General features: G+C 46.0%; 1 protein-coding gene across 1 annotated transcript in view; it reads right to left on the bottom strand.

The window, feature by feature from the left end:
- Positions 1 to 4,710: 4,710 nt before the first annotated feature.
- Positions 4,711 to 18,501, bottom strand: part of PEPD (peptidase D) — a 293,993-nt gene continuing 280,202 nt past the window's right edge. Inside the window, exons 13-15 of the mRNA XM_082270438.1 lie at positions 15,055 to 15,239; positions 10,810 to 11,001; positions 4,711 to 4,953 (exon numbers count right to left, since the gene is read on the bottom strand). Coding sequence (XP_082126564.1) covers positions 4,801 to 4,953; positions 10,810 to 11,001; positions 15,055 to 15,239 — 530 coding nt within the window. The 3' untranslated portion in view covers positions 4,711 to 4,800. The remainder of the gene's footprint in view (positions 4,954 to 10,809; positions 11,002 to 15,054; positions 15,240 to 18,501) is intronic.

Raw genomic sequence — 18,501 nt, 5'->3', positions numbered from 1 at the left:
ATTAACCACTTAAGCCCCGGAGGATTTTCCTGCTCAAAGACCAGGGCCTATTTTGCGATTCGCCACTGCGTGACTTTAACGGACAATTGGGCGGTCATGCGATGCTGAACACAAATGAAATTGACGTTCTTTTTTCCCCACAAACAGAGCTTTCTTTTGGTGGTATTTGATCACCTGTGCAGATTTTATTTTTTGCGCTATAAACAAAAAAAGAGCAACAATTCTGAAAAAATAATATTTTTCACATTTTTTTATATGAAATTCTCAAGAAAAAAAAAAAGGTAAAAATCAACATTTGTAAACATTTTATGCCAATTTGTTTTCTGCTACATATCTTTGGTAAAAAAAAAAAATAGCAATAAGCGTATTTTGATTGGTTTGCACAAAAGTTATTGCGTTTAATAACTACGAGAATTATTTTTGTTTTTTTTTTTTTTAACGAGTAATGGCATCGATCTGCGATATTTTTTTAGCAGGACTGTGACATTGCGGCAGACAGATCGGACCCCTGACTGACATTTTTGACACTTTTGGGAGTACCAGTGACATTACTACAGTAATCAGTGCTATAAATATGCACTGTTACTGTAAAAATGACACTGGCAGAGAAGGGGTTAACTTTATTAGAGATCAAGGGGTTAAGTGTGTTCCTAGGGGCGTGCTTCTAACTGTCAAGGGGCGTGGCTTTTGATGTAACCACAGAGACATACGATCCTACATAGCCGGATCGTATAGTCTCTTCAGTTACACCAGGGAGAATGACAGGTGGCTTTGTTTACATCAGCCGCCTGCCTTTCTCCCTCTCCAGCCGGAGATCGCCAGTGGCGAGTGGCGGGGACCTCAGTGAACGAGCGTGTGCGGGAGCGCGCCTCCGGCGGCGCATGCTCGGCCCCTACAGGCTCCTGGGCAAGTGACGTAGTACTCGCAGAGCACATCGTCATGCTGGGCACACTTGAGAGGTCACCCACTTTTAGCAGGGCATACAACCTAGCACAACTGCTCGCCATTGGCAGATTTTCCATTATTACAGGTGTCAAGCTTCTGAGCATGTGTGCCATTCACCACCCTGCTGTTAGCTGGGCATTTGGTGACTACTGGAGCCATCCTGGTACTTCTGGACACCACAAGACGCTCCCAATATCCACACGTCTGTCCCGTATGAGACCCCGGTCGCCACATCTTCCAGAGGGTAGGAAACGTCATACAAAATGGTCTTTATGAGTGAGGAGGACAAAAAAGGAATGCAGCCGTCAGGCTCAGCCTGAACGTTCATGGGAGTGGGGTCCTATGGGGTAGGAGCGAGGGTGAGGCTACCCAAACGTATACTGCCATGGAAGTCTGTCAGGAAAAGGAGATTACTTGGCACATATTGGAGCTCCTATTACCGCCTATCAACCCTATAGGGACTGGAGCTATGAGGATGGCCAATGTCCCGGCCATCCTATTGGCTCTAATGTCTGCACACCCACCCAGGTCTTCTTTGTATGCACAGGTGTGACACTGCGCTACTTTAACCACGTCTGGAAGATTTACCCCCCTTCATGACCAGGCCATTTTTTTGTCATTTTTTTCCCACAAATAGAGCTTTCTTTTGGTGGTATTTGATCACCTATGCGGTTTTTATTGTTTGTACTATAAACAAAAAAACAATATACAGTCTGTTGTACCCGCTGATTGGCTCCCGCTGTGTCCAAGCACAGCGGAAGCAGGTCGCCGGTGGCACACGTGCACGCTCCAGACCCAGCAGTTCAGAATCACTTACCTGTATGTGATTCTGCGCAGAGGAGCCCCTGCCTTGCAGTATATGTATGTGGGTTGGTCAGCTAGGGGTTAACTAGTAATTGCACACACATTTAACCCTGTATACATATTAAATTTAAATCTTTTTTTTTTTTCACACAAATAGAACTTTCTATGGGTGGTGTTTGATCACCACTGCATTTTTTTTTTTTTATTATATAAATAAAAAAAGACTGAAAATTTGGGAAGATAATCAATATTTTTGTTATAAAACATATCCAATAAAAACACATCTCTTCATAAATTTAAGTGAAAATGTATTAATGTATTCTGCTACATGGTATTGGTACAAAAAAAAAAAAAAAAACAGTGTATAGTATTTAGTCTGTAGAAAAAAAAAAATTCAAATAATTTTTATTCAATTGTTAAAATATAAGATATATATATATATATATATATATATATATATATATATATACCGGTGTGTGTGTGTGTATATATATATATATATATATATATATATATATATATATATATATATATATATTTTACAATTTTGTTTCTTTGACATTAATTGTTTTTTTATTTTTTGGGGTTCCTTAAATTTTTTTTTAATCACTTTTATTGCTATCGCAAGGAATGTACACATGTGACAGCAATAGGCAGTGACAGGTACTCCCCTAGATCAGCCGTTTAGACACAGATCGGTCCTATCAGCTGCTTTACCAGCTGGCACCCGGCCAGGAAACACAAAGCCAAAACCAGAAGTGATGAAATACTCACCGCCTCCGGCTTCTTAGACCATAGAGATCATTGGTGACCTTCTGGTCCGTTATGATCTCTATGGTCAGCCGGTGGAACTGCTGGCTGCTAACCCCGGGTTCCCCAGTGGGATGGGCGAGTCTGGAAAATCGGCGGGAGGGGGGGGGGCACGCCTATAAAAGCGAACCAGTGGCTAATTAGCTGCTAGGATGGCTTTTACAAAAGAGAATTGATGGCCAATTAAAAATATACCATGATATATGCCCCCCCCCCTTTCCTCCGCTTCCTGGTAGTTTTCCTTGCTAACCGGACCCGTTGGTAGAAGGGCAAACGATCGGTTTTGCTGTCCTATGGCCTTGGAGGACCGAAGCAACGTCTTACGTTGCTTCCTAGCAACAAATTTAAAGAGCCTGAAAAAAAAAAGACTTTTTTTTTTCTTTTTTAGTACAGATGTGAGGTCTTTTTGACCCCAGATCTCACATTCAAGAGGTCCTGTCATGCTTATTTCTATTACAAGGAATGTTTACATTCTTTGTAATAGTAATAAAAGTGATCAAAAATTTTGTTTTTTAAAAAAACGGTGTAAAAATAAAAGATAAAATAAATAGGGAAAAAAAGCACCCTGTCCCCATTAGCTCATGCGCAAAAGCGACAGCATACGCAAGTCGCGCCCACATATGTAAACGGTGTTCAAACCGCACATGTGAGGTATTGCCACGATCATTAAAGCAAGAGCAATAAGTTGAGCCTTAAGCCCCGTACACACGCACAGATCGTCGTCATACTAATGTTCGTCTTTTCTCCACGGGATGTCGGTGTCTGTTGAAAAGTGCAAAGACAGCACAAGGACAGCACAAGAATTTTGTCCGCAGACTTCAGCTGACTGCAGAAGTGATGTCATGTAATGGTTAACTTTCCCTGTGTTTTTTATTTTCTGAGCATGCCCAGTCTTGCAAATCTGCGGTCTGTCGGCTGATTTCTGTACTGACAGGCGAACAATCGTCCGTTCTGGTGTCCGCAGACAAAAATTTTCATGTTTGCAAGAAAGACTCTTGTCCGCGGATTGTGTGCAGACAGCTGTCGGAGGCACCATACTAACACGCGTACAATCGGCAGATCTTTCGTCCGCCGACGTTTGTATGACGACGATCTGTGCGTGTGTACGGGGCTTTAGATCTCCTCTGTAACTCTAAACTGGTAACCTGTACAAATTTTTAAAATGTTGCTTATGGGGATTTTTAAGTACCAATGTTTGTTGCTATTCCACGAGCGTGCGCAATTTTGAAGCATGACATGTTAAGTATCTATTTACTCGGCGTAACATTTTCTTTCACATTATAGAAAAAAAATTGGGCTAACTGTTTTCTTATTTTTTAATTAAAAAAAGTGTATTTTTAACAAAAAAAAAAAATTGCATTTGTAAGACCGCTGCGCAAAAAACGGTGTGATAAAAATTATTGCAACAATCTCCATTTTGTTCTCTAGGGTCTCGGTTAAAAAAATAATATATAAGGTTTGGGGGTTCTAAGTAATTTTCTAGCAAAAAAAAAAAGATTTTAACTTGTAAACAACAAGTGTCAGATAAAGGGCCGGTCAGGGGGTCTCTTTAGGAATCATTATCTCTTTAATATACGGCTATCTCCATAGCAATGAATGGGAACAATTAATCCAGGCACAGCGGGTAGCAGAATGACACTCCTATTCATTATTGTTGTATCAGAGTCGGTATTAGCTTGTCTCGTCCAAGTAGCATCCCAGCTCCATATTGGCTCTGGAACACGGGGGGGGGGGGGGGGGGGGCGTGTAGGAGTGACGCAGCCAGCGCAAACTGTCAGTATGCATTTGTGTACGCCACCATCTCCCGGGGCATTAGTTACAAACCGAACCCAGAAGCCAGCAAAAAAAAAAAATACTCCCATCAATATCCTGTTATTGTTTAAATGCATTTATTTGGTAACTGATATATTAATACATCTGAAAAGCAATAACAGAGCTGCTCTGCCAAGATTCCCCGGCTGTACCGCCAAACAAACTGCATCCACTTAGAGGAACAGAGCGAGGCTTGTATTTGGCTTTTTTATTTATTTTTTGCTGACGCTCCATTTCCTTCAAATGTCAAATGATTAAAAACAGGATTGAATTTGCTGTGTGTTTGGTTTGGCGATTAAATCTTCAGAAAATGATTTTTATTTTATTTTTTTTAGAAGATTTTTAGTGATTAGAAAAAGTTGATTATTGGAAGGCACAAGAAAGGCAGCGGCTATGGGGAGTCCCGCTTCCCACCACCGGAGACGCCACTCACAGCCCTTGGCTGAGGATGACTTTGCTCAGGGTCTTGCCCTCGTCTTTGGACTCCGCCATGAAAGCTTCGATCTCCTCCACGGTGCGGGGGACGCAGGTGAGAAGCTCCACGCCGCTGGCGGTCACTGCGATGTCATCTTCGATGCGCACCTGCGGAAAAGGATGTTAGGGTGTGTGGTTAATAATGTATCATAAATGGACATTCAACACTGACTGCCGGTTCACACTGATCTGACTTGTCAGGCGACTTTATCGTCTGACAAGTAGCTTCCAATGCTGTGTAATGGAACCGTTCTAATCGGAGCGACTCAAGTAGCTCTGACTTAGAAAAAGGTTCCTGCACTATTTTTTGACAAAGTCGGAGCGACCTGCATTGACTTCTATTATGAGAAGTCGTTGCAAGCCGCGGTGAAGCCGCGCTGCACGGGCGACTTCATTAGTTGCCCGAAGTCGGGGCGACTTCGAGTTGGATTAGTGTGAACCGACTCTTGGGGCATATTTATAAAGCTGTTCATCTGACATTCACCATACATTCTTTGTTGGTGAATCTTTCTGGGGCATATGATTTAACTAACCGCGAACAGTAAATGTTTGGTAAAAGTCACCCTGACTGCTTTATAATTACAGTAGAACCCTTTACAAGTCTACAGCTACAGTTTGGCCTTACCCCTGTAACATATGGTGGGGCAGGAGAGGGGTGTGGGGCGGACATTGCCATTAGGGCGATTACCTAGCCACAAAGAGATCGCCAGGGGAGGTTTCACTTTTACTTCCTGTTGCGTCTCGAGAACAGTGAAGGGAACTCTCCCCACTGGGACAAAAATATGGATTAACAACTTCAGACAGACAACAAAAATAAATAGCAATAAAAAATTTTCTCTATCGTTCATTGATGGACGCAGTCCACTGATCCATATCAGTAGGGTTATACTGCCCCCTACAGGAGTAGGACACTAGGCAGAAAAAAAGATCTTGCTACGCCTATGGGCAGTCCCGGAGGGCACACCCTCACTCTTCCTGCATAGGATGTCAGTTGTAATCTGCCTAGTCAGGAGTAAAGCAGGGTACACACTAGAAGAAAATCTGCCGAAAATTCCCGCCCGATGTGAAATCGTCCGATTTTCGCCTAGTGTGTACACAACTTTCAGCAGCCGATGCCGACATTTTCAACGAAAAAAAACGGAGGGACAAACACCAAATTTTTTTTCGTCCGTCCCCAGACGACCGATTTTCGTTTAATGTGTATGCAGTACGTCCGTGATAAATCGGATACGAAAGACCGCGCATGATCTGAAGTTGCTGACGACCCGGAAGTCTAGGAACAAATGTCCCAAAAAAAGAAAAATCGGACGAGAAATTTCGTGAACATTTATGCACTGTCGACTAAAAACGGTAATGAACGCTGAGAAGACAGAGAAAAATCGGAGGATATTTCGTCCGATTTTCGTCAAGTGTGTACGGCCCTTAAGGGCCTAGTTCCTTGAGGGTGTTTACTGTTTGTTTCAGGTGGGCCTCATCTTTTGTTCTGATGAGTCCTATGTTGCCTGGACGGCTGTGTTTGGCCTTGGGGACTTTTTCTTTTCTGCTTTTCCCATCCCTCATTTTATGGCACTGCTTTGGGACATCCCTACTGATATGCATCAGGAGCTGTGTCCATCAATGAACGATAGAGAAAACTGGATTTTTGACTTACCGTAAAATCCGTTTCTCTTAAAGCGGAGTTCCACCAAAAAGTGGAACTTCCTCTGAATTGTTTCCTCCCCCCCTCCGGTGCCACATTTGGCACATTTCAGAGGGGAGTGGGGAACGGGTACCTGTTTTTGACAGGTACCCTTCCCCACTTCGGGATATGGCGCCGCGGCCCCGTCCCTCGGAAGTTTGGCCCCCTCCTCCTTCCCCCGCCACCGAGCCAACAGGACTGCGCAGCGCGCTTTGTGCATGCGCAATAGAGACCCACGGCGGCAGCACCGACAGCCGATGGAAACATTGGCTGCGGTGCCGACATAACTGGACTCCAGGACAGGTAAGTGACCTAATAGTAAAAGTCAGCAGCTACAGTATGTGTACAGTATGTGTAGCTGCTGACTTTTAATTTTTGAAGGGGGGCGGCGAAACTCCGCTTTAAGTTCATTGACGGACGCAGTACCCGCCCCTCTATTTTGAGTTGGGTTGGTGTTAATTTCTGACACTGCTTTGATACAAAACTGACACCCTATGCAGGAAGAGAGACGGGGTACCCTCCGGGACTGCCCATAGGCGTAGCCAGAACATTTTTTTTGCCTAGCGTCCTACTCCTGTAGGGGGCAGTATAACCCTACTGATATGGATCAGAGAGAACTGCGTCCGTCAATGAACATGAGAAAAGGATTTTACGGTAGATCAAAAATCCAGGTTTTTTTTTCTATTTTGACCAAAGTTTGCATTAAAAAAAAACGTAGTTCTGGTGTAAATAAAAGTATTTTATTTATTTTTTAAGTAGAATTTTTTTATTTTTATTTTGGATAGAGCAAGGGATTATAACCCCTGTCACATTTTTTCCACCATCTGTGTCACATTGTGGAAGATTTCCCTTCACTTCCCATAACCAAAAAGGAAGCGAGAGGAAATCCCTGCAAATTAAGGGAATTCCTTGGGGACCCCCAGGTCACCAGAACTAGTGTCCCCATTGGAAGATTTCCCCTCTATTACTTTTTTGGAGACAACACAAAATTCGGGATTTTCTTTTACTTTCATTGATAATCCCCCAAGCACAAGTCTAAACAAGCCCTAATGGCTGGAATACACGATAAGAAAGTCGTCCGAAAATTTCCGTTCAGCGAGCGATCGGCCGATATTCTACTCGTTAATGCCCAGCTATCAATGAGCGATATCGATATTGTGAACGATTAAAACAGTTTGAAAAACCCGAAAAATTCTGTTGTCTTGTTTGAGAATGAACGATATTCTATACGTTGGTGTTGAGGTTGTTCATTTGAAATCTGTATAACCTCATCACCAAAGTTTTCGACCGACGAACCCTGTTTCGATGGTCGGCGGTCAATGGTCGGGCCATATTCGGACCGTGTATGTTGGCAACATTTTCGACCGAAAAAATACTTTTTCAGAAGTCGGTGGTCGAATGATTGGGCGATATTCTAATCGTGTATTCAGGCCATAACTGATGTCATACATGGGTCTTACCGTTGATCTACATATGAATGAAATAGTAAATACAATGTAACAACCATTCATTGTTACATTTTATTTACTCAATGACACTCAGTGAGACTATCTACATTTTGACAGCTGCTCTTCCTGTATACCGTGTTTCCCTGAAAATATCCCGGGTCTTATATTAATTTTGGCACCAAAAGACACAGTAGGGCTTGTTTTCCGGGCAGGTCTTAGCTGTAATGTGCGGTCTTCTCTTCCCTCCCTGCCTGTCAGGAATCCTGTGTGGACCTAGTTTAGTGTATGTAAAAATCCTAGAATCCACTTTATTTGTGTTTTATATAATGTCCAATGTGTGTTTCTGTAATAGAATAGTGTGTAATGCCTTCATTACATCGGCGCTCAGCTGATTCCCCGCTCTGCTGCCCTTCTCCTCTCATAGCTGTCAGAGGAGGATCTCAGCCCCTCCCCTCTGCAGTGTACACGGAAGCACCGAGTATTAGATTAGAATTGTGGGAAATACCTTTGTTACATCGCCGCTCGCTGCTCAGCTGATCTGCCGCTCTGCTCTCCTTCTCTTCTCCCCGCTGACAGCTGGGGGTCACAGAAGCGCAGAGCGGCGATGTAACAAAGGTATTTCCCACAATTCTAATCTAATACTCGGCACTTCTGTGTACACTGCAGAGGGGAGGGGCTGAGATCCTCCTCTGACAGCTATGAGAGGAGAAAGACAGCAGAGCAGAGAATCAGCTGAGCGCCGATGTAAGGAAGGTATTTCACACTATTATATTACAAAAACACACACTGGACATTATATAAAACACTAATAAAGTGGATGCTAAGATTTTACATACAATAAACTAGGGCTTTTCTCTATCGTCCATTGACAGACGCAGCCTTCATCTTCATTAGCAGAACTACTCCTGCAGGGAGCAGCATAACCCAATGGCTAATGAAGATGAAGGCTGCGTCTGTCAATGGACTTCAGAGAAACAGATTTTATGGTCAGATCTTACAAAAATCCTGTTTTCTCTATCGTCCATTGACAGATGCAGCCTCCATCTTCATTAGCCAATGGGTTATGTTGCCCCCTGCAGGAGTAGTTCTGCCAATGGCTAATGAAGATGGAGGCTGCGTCTGTCAATGGCCTTCAGAGAAACTGATTTTACGGTAAGATCTTACAAAAACCCTGTTATTTTCGGGGTAGTGCTTATATTGCAGCCCTCCCCAAAAATAACAGTAGGTCTTACTTTCGGGGAAACACGGTAATAGAAAACAATTCCTAGCTGTCATAATGACAGCTGGTGATAAGATGGGAGGAGCTAAGCAATGCATCCTAGAGACTTTGCTGAAGTCTTTTTTTAGGACCTATCTGTTGCTTTCAAAATCCTCAAGTGGAAATCTTCTATTCTCAAGCATGAGAAACCGGAAAAGGATGTTTTTTAAGCCAGCACAATTTTTTTAACCTATTGCCACTTTTTTACCATTTCACCATTTTATGAAGCAACTCACATTTTGTGAATAGGGAAGTATGGCGTTTTTTTTTTTTTATTCAGGCGAGTAATGAGTGTCCATCTTTCCCATCTCAGAAAACCGCCTGTGCATTTAGAAAGACAGAATTCCCTCTGCAGTAGAGCGGACAGCCCGACCGTGGGGGAACTCTCCAGGGACTGATCAGGGCTGCTTATAGGAGGAAACAGTTACATCTTTATTCGCCACGTCAGCTTCCTAACGGCTCTGCAATAAAGTGCAGGCTGTGTGAAATCCCACCAGGAATTGTGCTGATGGAACGGTTTTCTATCTTATCGCAGGGACAGATATCACCAATATCACCCGGATGAGTCACCCCGCACAGCACCCTTCACCCCAAGTCTCATTAACTAATCATAGGATTGGACTTGACTTGGGAAATGTCATCTTGTAGGATTTTATAGAAATGCCTGCTGTGCCGTTTATTAGGATTCTCACCATCCCTGTGCTGGGTTCCTGGGTCTGTACACCTGCTCTGCCCATTATGAGGGGTTCCCACCATCCCTGTGCTGAGTTCCTTGGTCTGAACACCTGCTGTGACCTTTGTTAGGGGTTCCTACAATCCATGTGCTGGGTTACTGGGTCTGTTCACCTGCTGTGCCCATTATGAAGGGTTACCACTATCCCTGTGCTGAGTTCCCAGGTCTTTACACCTGCTGTGCCCATTATAAGGGGTTCCCACCATCCCTGTGCTGAGTTCCCGGGTCTATACACCTGTCGTGCCCATTTTGAGGGGTTCCCACCATCCCTGTGCTGGGTTCTTGGGTCTGTACACCTGCTGTGCCCATGAAGAGGGTTTCCCACCATCCCTGTGCTGAATTCACAGGGATGCATGCCTGCTGCGCCCATTATGAGGAGTCTCACCATCCCTGCATTAGGTTCCTGGAGCTGCACATCTGCTGTGCCCTTTACAAGGGGCTTCCACCACTCTTGTGTTTTTTTTTTTTGCTGAACTGCAACACTAGTGTCCTGTCTGACCTCCAGATTGGCATTCTCTCATGACTTCACCCTCTGATGCACTTCAGCCTCCTGTGATTAAGCCCATTGGATGAAATGTGTCAGAAGATGGAGAGATAGAAATGTCTTTCTGACCCATCTGGCACCAATAAAGCTTTAGCCAGCTCAACAATGAAAACACAGCTGATTACGGCTTATTTGTTTTCCTGCTTGGGGGAAATATGGCAAATCGCAGAGCGTGCGAACCTGCGGCCGGTCACTGTATACGTCTGCCTGGAGCGGTGTCATTTACACACATGTTAATGGAAGTAAAATGTTAATTTAGCACAGGTTGGGGTGGAGGGATGGTAACAGCAACAATTCACTTACACCGCCAAACCCTCTGAAGTGTCGCAGGACGTCGTTGTTGATGAAGCATGCCTGAGCGGGGTTGGCCAGGGCCTGGTCCAGGACGTGGTCGATGAAGTAAATTCCGGGCTCGATGGTGAGAACCATTCGCTCCTGGAGGGTGCGGGCTGTCCGCAGGCTTTTCAGACCAGGCAAGTCGATGCGATCGATGCCCTAAAAATAAACCACAGAGAGATTGATTGGTAAATGTCAATGTGCAAATCTGACCACAGACACAAATATGAAAACAGAGCCGGGCCGAGAGGTAGAAAGAGGAGGACTTGAGCACTTCAGCAGGAGATGAGGGTGAAAAAAAGGTGGGACCAGTAACCTCCGGTGCAGAAGCCATTCAAAGCTTATGGGGGGGTTTACATTACCAGTGGTCTACAAACTGTGGCTTGCATTTAACTGGCCCTTGGGGTGTTATTCCAGGAACTTTTCTTCCCACTGACACCAACAATGGGGTACTATTTATCCCATTAAAACCAACAATGGGGTTTTATTCCTCCCACTGACAACAATGACGGGTCACTGTCCCTCCCAGTGACACCAACAATGGGGCACTATTTCTCCCACGGATAACAATGATGGGACTCTATTTTTTGATTCACAAGAATGGAGCATTACTCCTTCCGTTAACACCAATGATGGGGCACTTTTCCTTCCACTGACAGCAATCATAGGGTGCTATTCCTCCCACTGACACCAATTATGAGGCACTATTCCTCCCACTGACACCAACAATGGGGCACTATTCCTCCCACTGACAACAAGGATGGGGCACTATTCTTCCCAGTGGCACCAACAGTGGGCTATTATTGCTCCCACTGATACCAATGATGGGGCACGATTCCTCCCACTGAGACCAAAGATGGGGCACTATTGCTCCCACTGAAACCAATGATAGGGCACTATGCCTTCCAAAGACACCAACAATGGGGCACTATTCCTCCTACTGGCCACAGGTGCTATGTTCAGCCCTGCTGCTGGCAGCCTGTTAATGAGAGTCTGAAAGCTGCTGCAGCTGGAAGGAGCTAGGCGGTGCTCCAAGCAGTACTCATCTTTAAGGCAGTATGTGTCCAGGAATGATTGCTCCGAACACAAGCAGTCTGCATTGTGAGCCTTTGTCCCTGGCTGCATATTGCCCTAAATGTTGATACCACTCGGTGCATTGTCCAACTGGGACTCACAGTCACATCCTACAGAGCAGATCCAGCCGGGTCTCTGCTTCCAGCTTGTACTGGAATTCTAAATAAATAACCCAGCCAAGCTAACGCACTCCCCTGTCACAGGGAGGCCCGCTTCTAGGCCTGATTCCAGGGCGCAATTCATTGCCAACTTCTAACAAGAAGTAGAGAACATTCTGGCCATCGGGGGGAAGAAATCACAGTGAGGACGGAGAACAAAATCTGTTTCTGGATGGAGCGCCGGCATATGATCATTCAAGGGGGCTTCAAGGCTGACAACAGCGAGGCTCCCGCTGACTCGGGAGAACATCAGGAGGCCTGGCAGCCAAAAGGACCCTCCCAAACTTTACATTGTGTTTAGATGATTTCTGGTGTACTCTCCCTACAAGCTGCCGATCTGCTTTCCCCTTTAGCAAAGATCATACGACCCTGTGCCTAGGTTTCTGGTCACGTGACCCTGCGCCTAGGTTTCTGGTCACGTGACCCTGCGCCTAGGTGTCTGGTCACGTGACCCTACGCCTAGGTGTCTGGTCACGTGACCCTACGCCTAGGTGTCTGGTCACGTGACCCTGCGCCTAGGTTTCTGGTCACGTGACCCTGCGCCTAGGTTTCTGGTCACGTGACCTTGCGCCTAGGTGTCTGGTCACGTGACCTTGCGCCTAGGTGTCTGGTCACGTGACCCTGCGCCTAGGTGTCTGGTCACGCGACCCTGCGCCTAGGTGTCTGGTCACGCGACCCTGCGCCTAGGTTTCTGGTCACGCGACCCTGCGCCTAGGTTTCTGGTCACGTGACCCTGCGCCTAGGTTTCTGGTCACGTGACCCTGCCCCTAGGTTTCTGGTCACGTGACCCTGCCCCTAGCTTTCTGGTCACGTGACCCTGCGCCTAGGTGTCTGGTCACGTGACCCTGCGCCTAGGTGTCTGGTCACGCGACCCTGCGCCTAGGTGTCTGGTCACGCGACCCTGCGCGACCCTTGTAACTAGTTACAATACTAATATTGGTAACTACACTACTTTACTAGGCTATAGGAGGTAACTACACTACTTTACTAGGCTATAGGAAAGTGCTTTCCTGCGTCAACCAAGCCGTGCGATACAATCGTTATTTCGAAGAATAGAGAGGGATGAAGTTTATGACTTTTTGTTGCACTTTATGTTTTATTCTGTTTTTTCAGGTTGTGTTCTCATGTTTCCCAAAGCCTTTGTTTATACAATAAACTCTATGCAGAAAGAGTGTCATGTATCTTCTTCTACACGGTCAATTAAGAAAGAGGAAAGTAAAGTAATAAGTAGTGAAGTTACTTTTCAAATGCAGTAACTAGTAAAGTAATCTCGTTACAATTTACAGAAGTAACTAGTAACTAGTTAAATTTTTTGAGTAACTACCCCAACACTGGCCAGTTCTATCTGTAAGACTATATAAAATGATTCAAGGCTCTTTTTTCTCAGAGAATAGGTGCAGGAACTTAACCATAAACACCCGCTTGATCAGTGGGTGTGGCCAAATTGCACAGTGGTAAGATTTTAATGGGGCAATAAATACTAGGAGTACATTATGTGAAGGGTTCAGGGGTGCGCTGTGTACAGAGTGCAGGGTTGACGTGTGCGCTACATACAGAGTGCAGGGCTTAGGGGTGTGCTGTGCTCAGTGAGCAGGGTTCATCTCTCTTTCACTGGCTGTCCACATCTCACTTCCACCTTTCCCTTTGGGTGCGAGGCCACATGAAATGGGCTGGCGGGCCGGATTCGGCACACATGTGTTTTAGAATATACCTCCACTTTAGAGGGGAGGTTCTGCATGGTTAGCTCATCAGGCTCAAAGCCGTGTTAAACCCTCAGACTCCGTTCACACTGGGGCGACCTGTCAGGCGACCTGGTCGCCTGACAGGTCGCCTGCCATAGAGTAGCTGTGGACCCGTTCTAATAGGAGCGACACAAGTCGCTCCGACTTAGAAAAAGGGTCCGGAGCTTCTTTGGGCGACCTGGAGCGACCTGCATTGACTTCAATGATATGAAGTCCGTGCCGGCCGCTCCGAGGTCGCGGTGCGAGCTGCGCACCGCGACCTGTGAGGTTGCCCCGGCAAGTAGCGTCGCCCCAGTGTGAACGGGGTCTCAAGGTTTTTTTAGTTTAACACATTGAGCACAATAAAATAAACATTCCCCAGCAAACTATTACAATTCTTACCCAGCACTTGCAGTTTACAGTTTTCAATGCTGCTGGTTCCTGCTCTCTCAGTGCTGATTTCCTGAACTTCCAGATAATATAGAGAACAGTCGACAGTGCAGTCTGCAGTCAGCCTGTCAGACTGAAGAAGGGCGGGGGGATTGGGGAGCAGAGGAGTGGCTTGACATCCAAGGCTTTGGGGTTGTGTGAGTCTATTGATGCACGCAGTGCAGGGAGACAACTCTAATCCTGAATGTAAGGGTGGCTACATGGGATACTGCAGGAGAAAGGAGCGACCCTTAAACAGGAAACCTGGGACACCAGCTTAAACTGGAACATAGGCAAGGATTAATTAATAAAGATGTGCATATTCAGTGACTAAATCAGCTGCTGAAAGTGTTTAAAAAAATTGAGGGGTTAATAAAATTGTACAAAGCTGACAATATATATGCTTTCAGGCACTGGGAGCAGGAATAGCTTTAGGCAGCTCGGCAGCTTGTAGGGAGAGTACACCAGGGAGGATAGCTCATAGCTGTGCAATTTTTCTTTGTCATAGTGGGTCTCTATTGGCCTTTATAGCAGGGTGACCATCTGGCATTAGGGGTGTGTAAGCCACAATACTGGCTAGTCTGAATCACAAATATTTCAACAGGTTAGCTATATTTATTTCAGCTGCGTGGTTTGGTTAGAGTTCCCCTTTAAACCAAAACTTCACTCAAACTATAAAAACAGATATAAAAAATGAGGATTTTAACTGGTTAGTTGTAAAAGGTTAACCTCTTGTTGACTGATGCTTTTCCCAAAGAAAGCAATTGTTCTTTTTTTGCCATTTGATCTTTACTGCTGTGTGAATGCCCACTGACTTCCAATGTACTGACCTCAGGGTAGCCTCCAACATCATGGACATCGATGCCCAGAAAGTGACCCAGGCCATGCGGCATGAACACCGCGCCCATGTGGGCCTTGATCATGTCCTCCACGTTGCCCTTCAAGATGCCAGCTTTGGTCAGCTCCTCCAGGTGAACGCGGTCAGCCAGGCGGTGCATATCTGGCCAGCTCACCCCTGTATAACGACAAAGAGGACATTCATTAAAGTGGAAGTCCAGTTCATTTTTTACTTTCCTGTGTTAATTAAAAATCACAGTTTATATCTATCCTCTCCACACTTCGCTCCTGTGCTATCCCTGGCTTCCTCCAGTGCCGGTGTTCTGCCGAGATCTCCAAGGACGTTACTTCCGGTGAGTGTACACCAGGAATAATTTGAGGCTTCGACCACTTGGTGTTTTCACAGAACATCGGCAGCCTTTACACTCTGGTAGACGCTATAATTAATGCAGATTGTTAGTCCGCCCGCTAGTAACCAAAAACATGGCCGCCTCCAAGGCGGCGACAACTAGTGGGCGGACTAACAATCTGCACTAATAATAGCATCTACCGGAGTTTATAGGCTGCCGGTGCCCCTCCAGTTCAGCAAGGGGCCCAGAAGCAAGGAGGGGACTCTTTAAATACCTTTGGGTCTACACACAGTAATTTCCTGGACTGTGGCTCCCAACAATAGAATAAAAGCTGCCCCCATCAGTTCAGCAGGGGGCCCAGGAGCAGAGAGAGGACTCTTTAAATTCCTTTGGGTGCATGCTGAGTAATTCCATGGGCCATGGCTCCCTGCAATTAAAGTTCCCTGGGCCCCATCAGTTCAGCAGCAGGGCCAGGAAGGGACTATTTACAAATTTTCGAGAGCAGACGGAGTGATTCTTCGTGCCGCGATTCCCAACAATTAAAGTTCGGGCTGCTTCCATTTCAATCCAACTGACCTGTCCAACAGTATGCGTTAAAAAACAGGCGTTAAGTTGCACACATTTGTAAATACATGCATAAACCACAGAGCCCCGACAAGGCACACCATTTTCTGTGGACCTGAACTCTTAATTTCTAAGAGTCTCCAACAATGGAAGTACATGTGGAGACTCACAGAAATTAGAGTTTAGGTATGTATTTGCAAATGTTTGCAACTAAACCCCAGTTTTTAACGCATACTGTTGGACAGGACAGTTCAGTTGGTCGCCGGAACCGGCATGTATTGGGTTCATCCACTCCAGTGGGAGGACGAGCAGCGGGAATCTTCGGTGATTCCGGCTGTGCTGGTGGTTCCCAGCACTTCCGGGTACGCGGTGTCCCTCAGAGAAGAGCCGCTGACTTCACTTCCGGGTACGCGGTGTCCCTCAGAGAAGAGCCGCTGACTTCACTTCCGGGTACGCGGTGTCCCTCAGAGAAGAGCCGCTGACTTCACTTCCGGGTACGCGGTGTCCCTCAGAGAAGAGCCGCTGACTTCACTTCCGGGTACGCCGTGTCCCTCAGAGAAGAGCAGCTGACTTCACTTCCGGGTTCACGGTGTCCCTCAGAGAAGAGCTGCTGACTTCACTTCCGGGTTCACGGTGTCCCTCAGAGAAGAGCCGCTGACTTCACTTCCGGGTAGAAGGTGGAGTGGGAGGTGCGCGCGTTCGAAGCATGCGTGCTTCTTCCTCCAGCAATTAGCTTAGAATGTGTGCACCTCCCAATCCACCTTCTACCTGGAAGTAAAGTCAGCAGCTCTTCTCTGAGGGACACCGCGTACCCGGAAGTGCTGGGAACCACCAGCACAACCGGAACCAGCGAAGATTCCCGCTGCTCATCCTCCCACTGGAGTGGATGAACACTTTACATGCCGGTTTATCATGCCCATCCTGTGAGATTGCATTTGTCTGTTATTAAACGCATCTTTTATACTGCACTTAGATAGCGCTGCTCTCCTTTCTCTTTTGTTGTACCTATATATCCGCATACAGCTGGACATGAAAAGGCCTTGCACTATGGAAGGTCCACAGGGAAGAGAATTGTGCTGATGTTATGTCTATTGACTACGTCATTCCCGGCCAAGTCATATGTGGAGTACAGGTCAGTGAACCAATGGGCAGCCCGGGGAGGAGGGGGGGGGGAAATCAAGCCGGCACACACTCATATCTGGCAGGACAGAGACGGCCAACAATTCAAGACGCACCCCACCTCAACCGATAACATCCACGAGGGAGGGCGTGCAGACATCTGAAACGCTTCTCATTGTCCCAGTGCGGTGTAAGTTCACTGAGTTTACAATGAACCTCATTCACATTTAGGTAAATTTCATGAAAGATAGACAAGGGGAAAAAAACAGCAAAAAAACTAAAGTTTTAAATTGAAAAAAACAAAAAACAAAAAGGGCTAAACACCTATATTATAGCTGTTAGCCATAAAGGCAATATACTAAAACCCTTCATGTTCATTAAAAAAAAAAAAAATTGCAGCTCTAAAAATATTGTTCAAGCGAAATATGTCAGAAAGAGACAATTCTTTTTTATTTTTCTGACATAATTCACTTGAACAATATTTTTAGCTCTGCAATTTTATTGACTTTTTATGATCACAGTTTTAAAGTTGAACTCTGGCCTTCCCTTTAGTCTTGCACAGCTCCTCCTCCTTATCAATATACTAATAACATTTTAAATAATTTCATTGCATGCCATTGTTTAAACCCAATGATGTCATCACTCGGTCTCTGTGCTTCTCTATGTAATGCAGGCAGATCATGGCTGGTGGGAGGGGCTGGGCAGGGTGCTTTATATAGCTTCCTGAAAACAGCAGAGCTCCCTGCCTCAGTACTCCTCTCCAGAGCCATCAGTCCTGATGCAAGCAATGGGCTTGCTCTTGGGAGAAGTTATGCAAATATCAAAATGCCTTTATGGGCGGGTGTCAGCCTGGTGAAGTGGGCATTTGTAGGCGGACTGTGTCTGAAGACAGTCTGCCTAGGAGCAATTCAAGACGCACCCCATAACATCCACAAGGGGGGCGTGCGGAGCATCTGAAACGATTCTCATAGTCCCAGCGTAGTGCAAGTTCACAGAGTTTACAATGAACCTCATTCAAAATACTGACGCGTTTTGAGGGGAGATCCCTCTGAGAAAGGATGGGTCTTCTTGTGTTTGGGACACGTTTGGTGGACCAGATCATCCAAGACACTGTGGACACTGAAAGCTGGAAGGGTCCATTACCTCCTGGTTCGAACGTTCTACCTTGTCTGGCCATGGGCTGGGAAGGCAGAGAGTGCGCGGTGTTTGTGCCCTCTGGGAGTGGTCACCCCAGAGGTGCTCTTAGTAACACTTGGGTGTGGGGCCCCAACGTGTGGACCGGCACATGGTCACAGCTCCAAACACTTTTTCTGCACTGCGCCTTTTAGGGCCTGGCCTTTTGGCTAAGTCCGGGGGCAATTTGTGTCTACCAGGCCTCAGGGCCTAGGCCAGAGATGGTGAACCTTG

The sequence above is a fragment of the Pelophylax lessonae genome, assembly GCF_965119305.1.
Source record: "Pelophylax lessonae genome assembly, chromosome: 10".
In the NCBI taxonomy this organism is placed as follows: Eukaryota; Metazoa; Chordata; class Amphibia; order Anura; family Ranidae; genus Pelophylax; species Pelophylax lessonae.
Note: the sequence above shows the minus strand (reverse complement) of the source record. Positions and strands in the feature narration are given on the sequence as shown.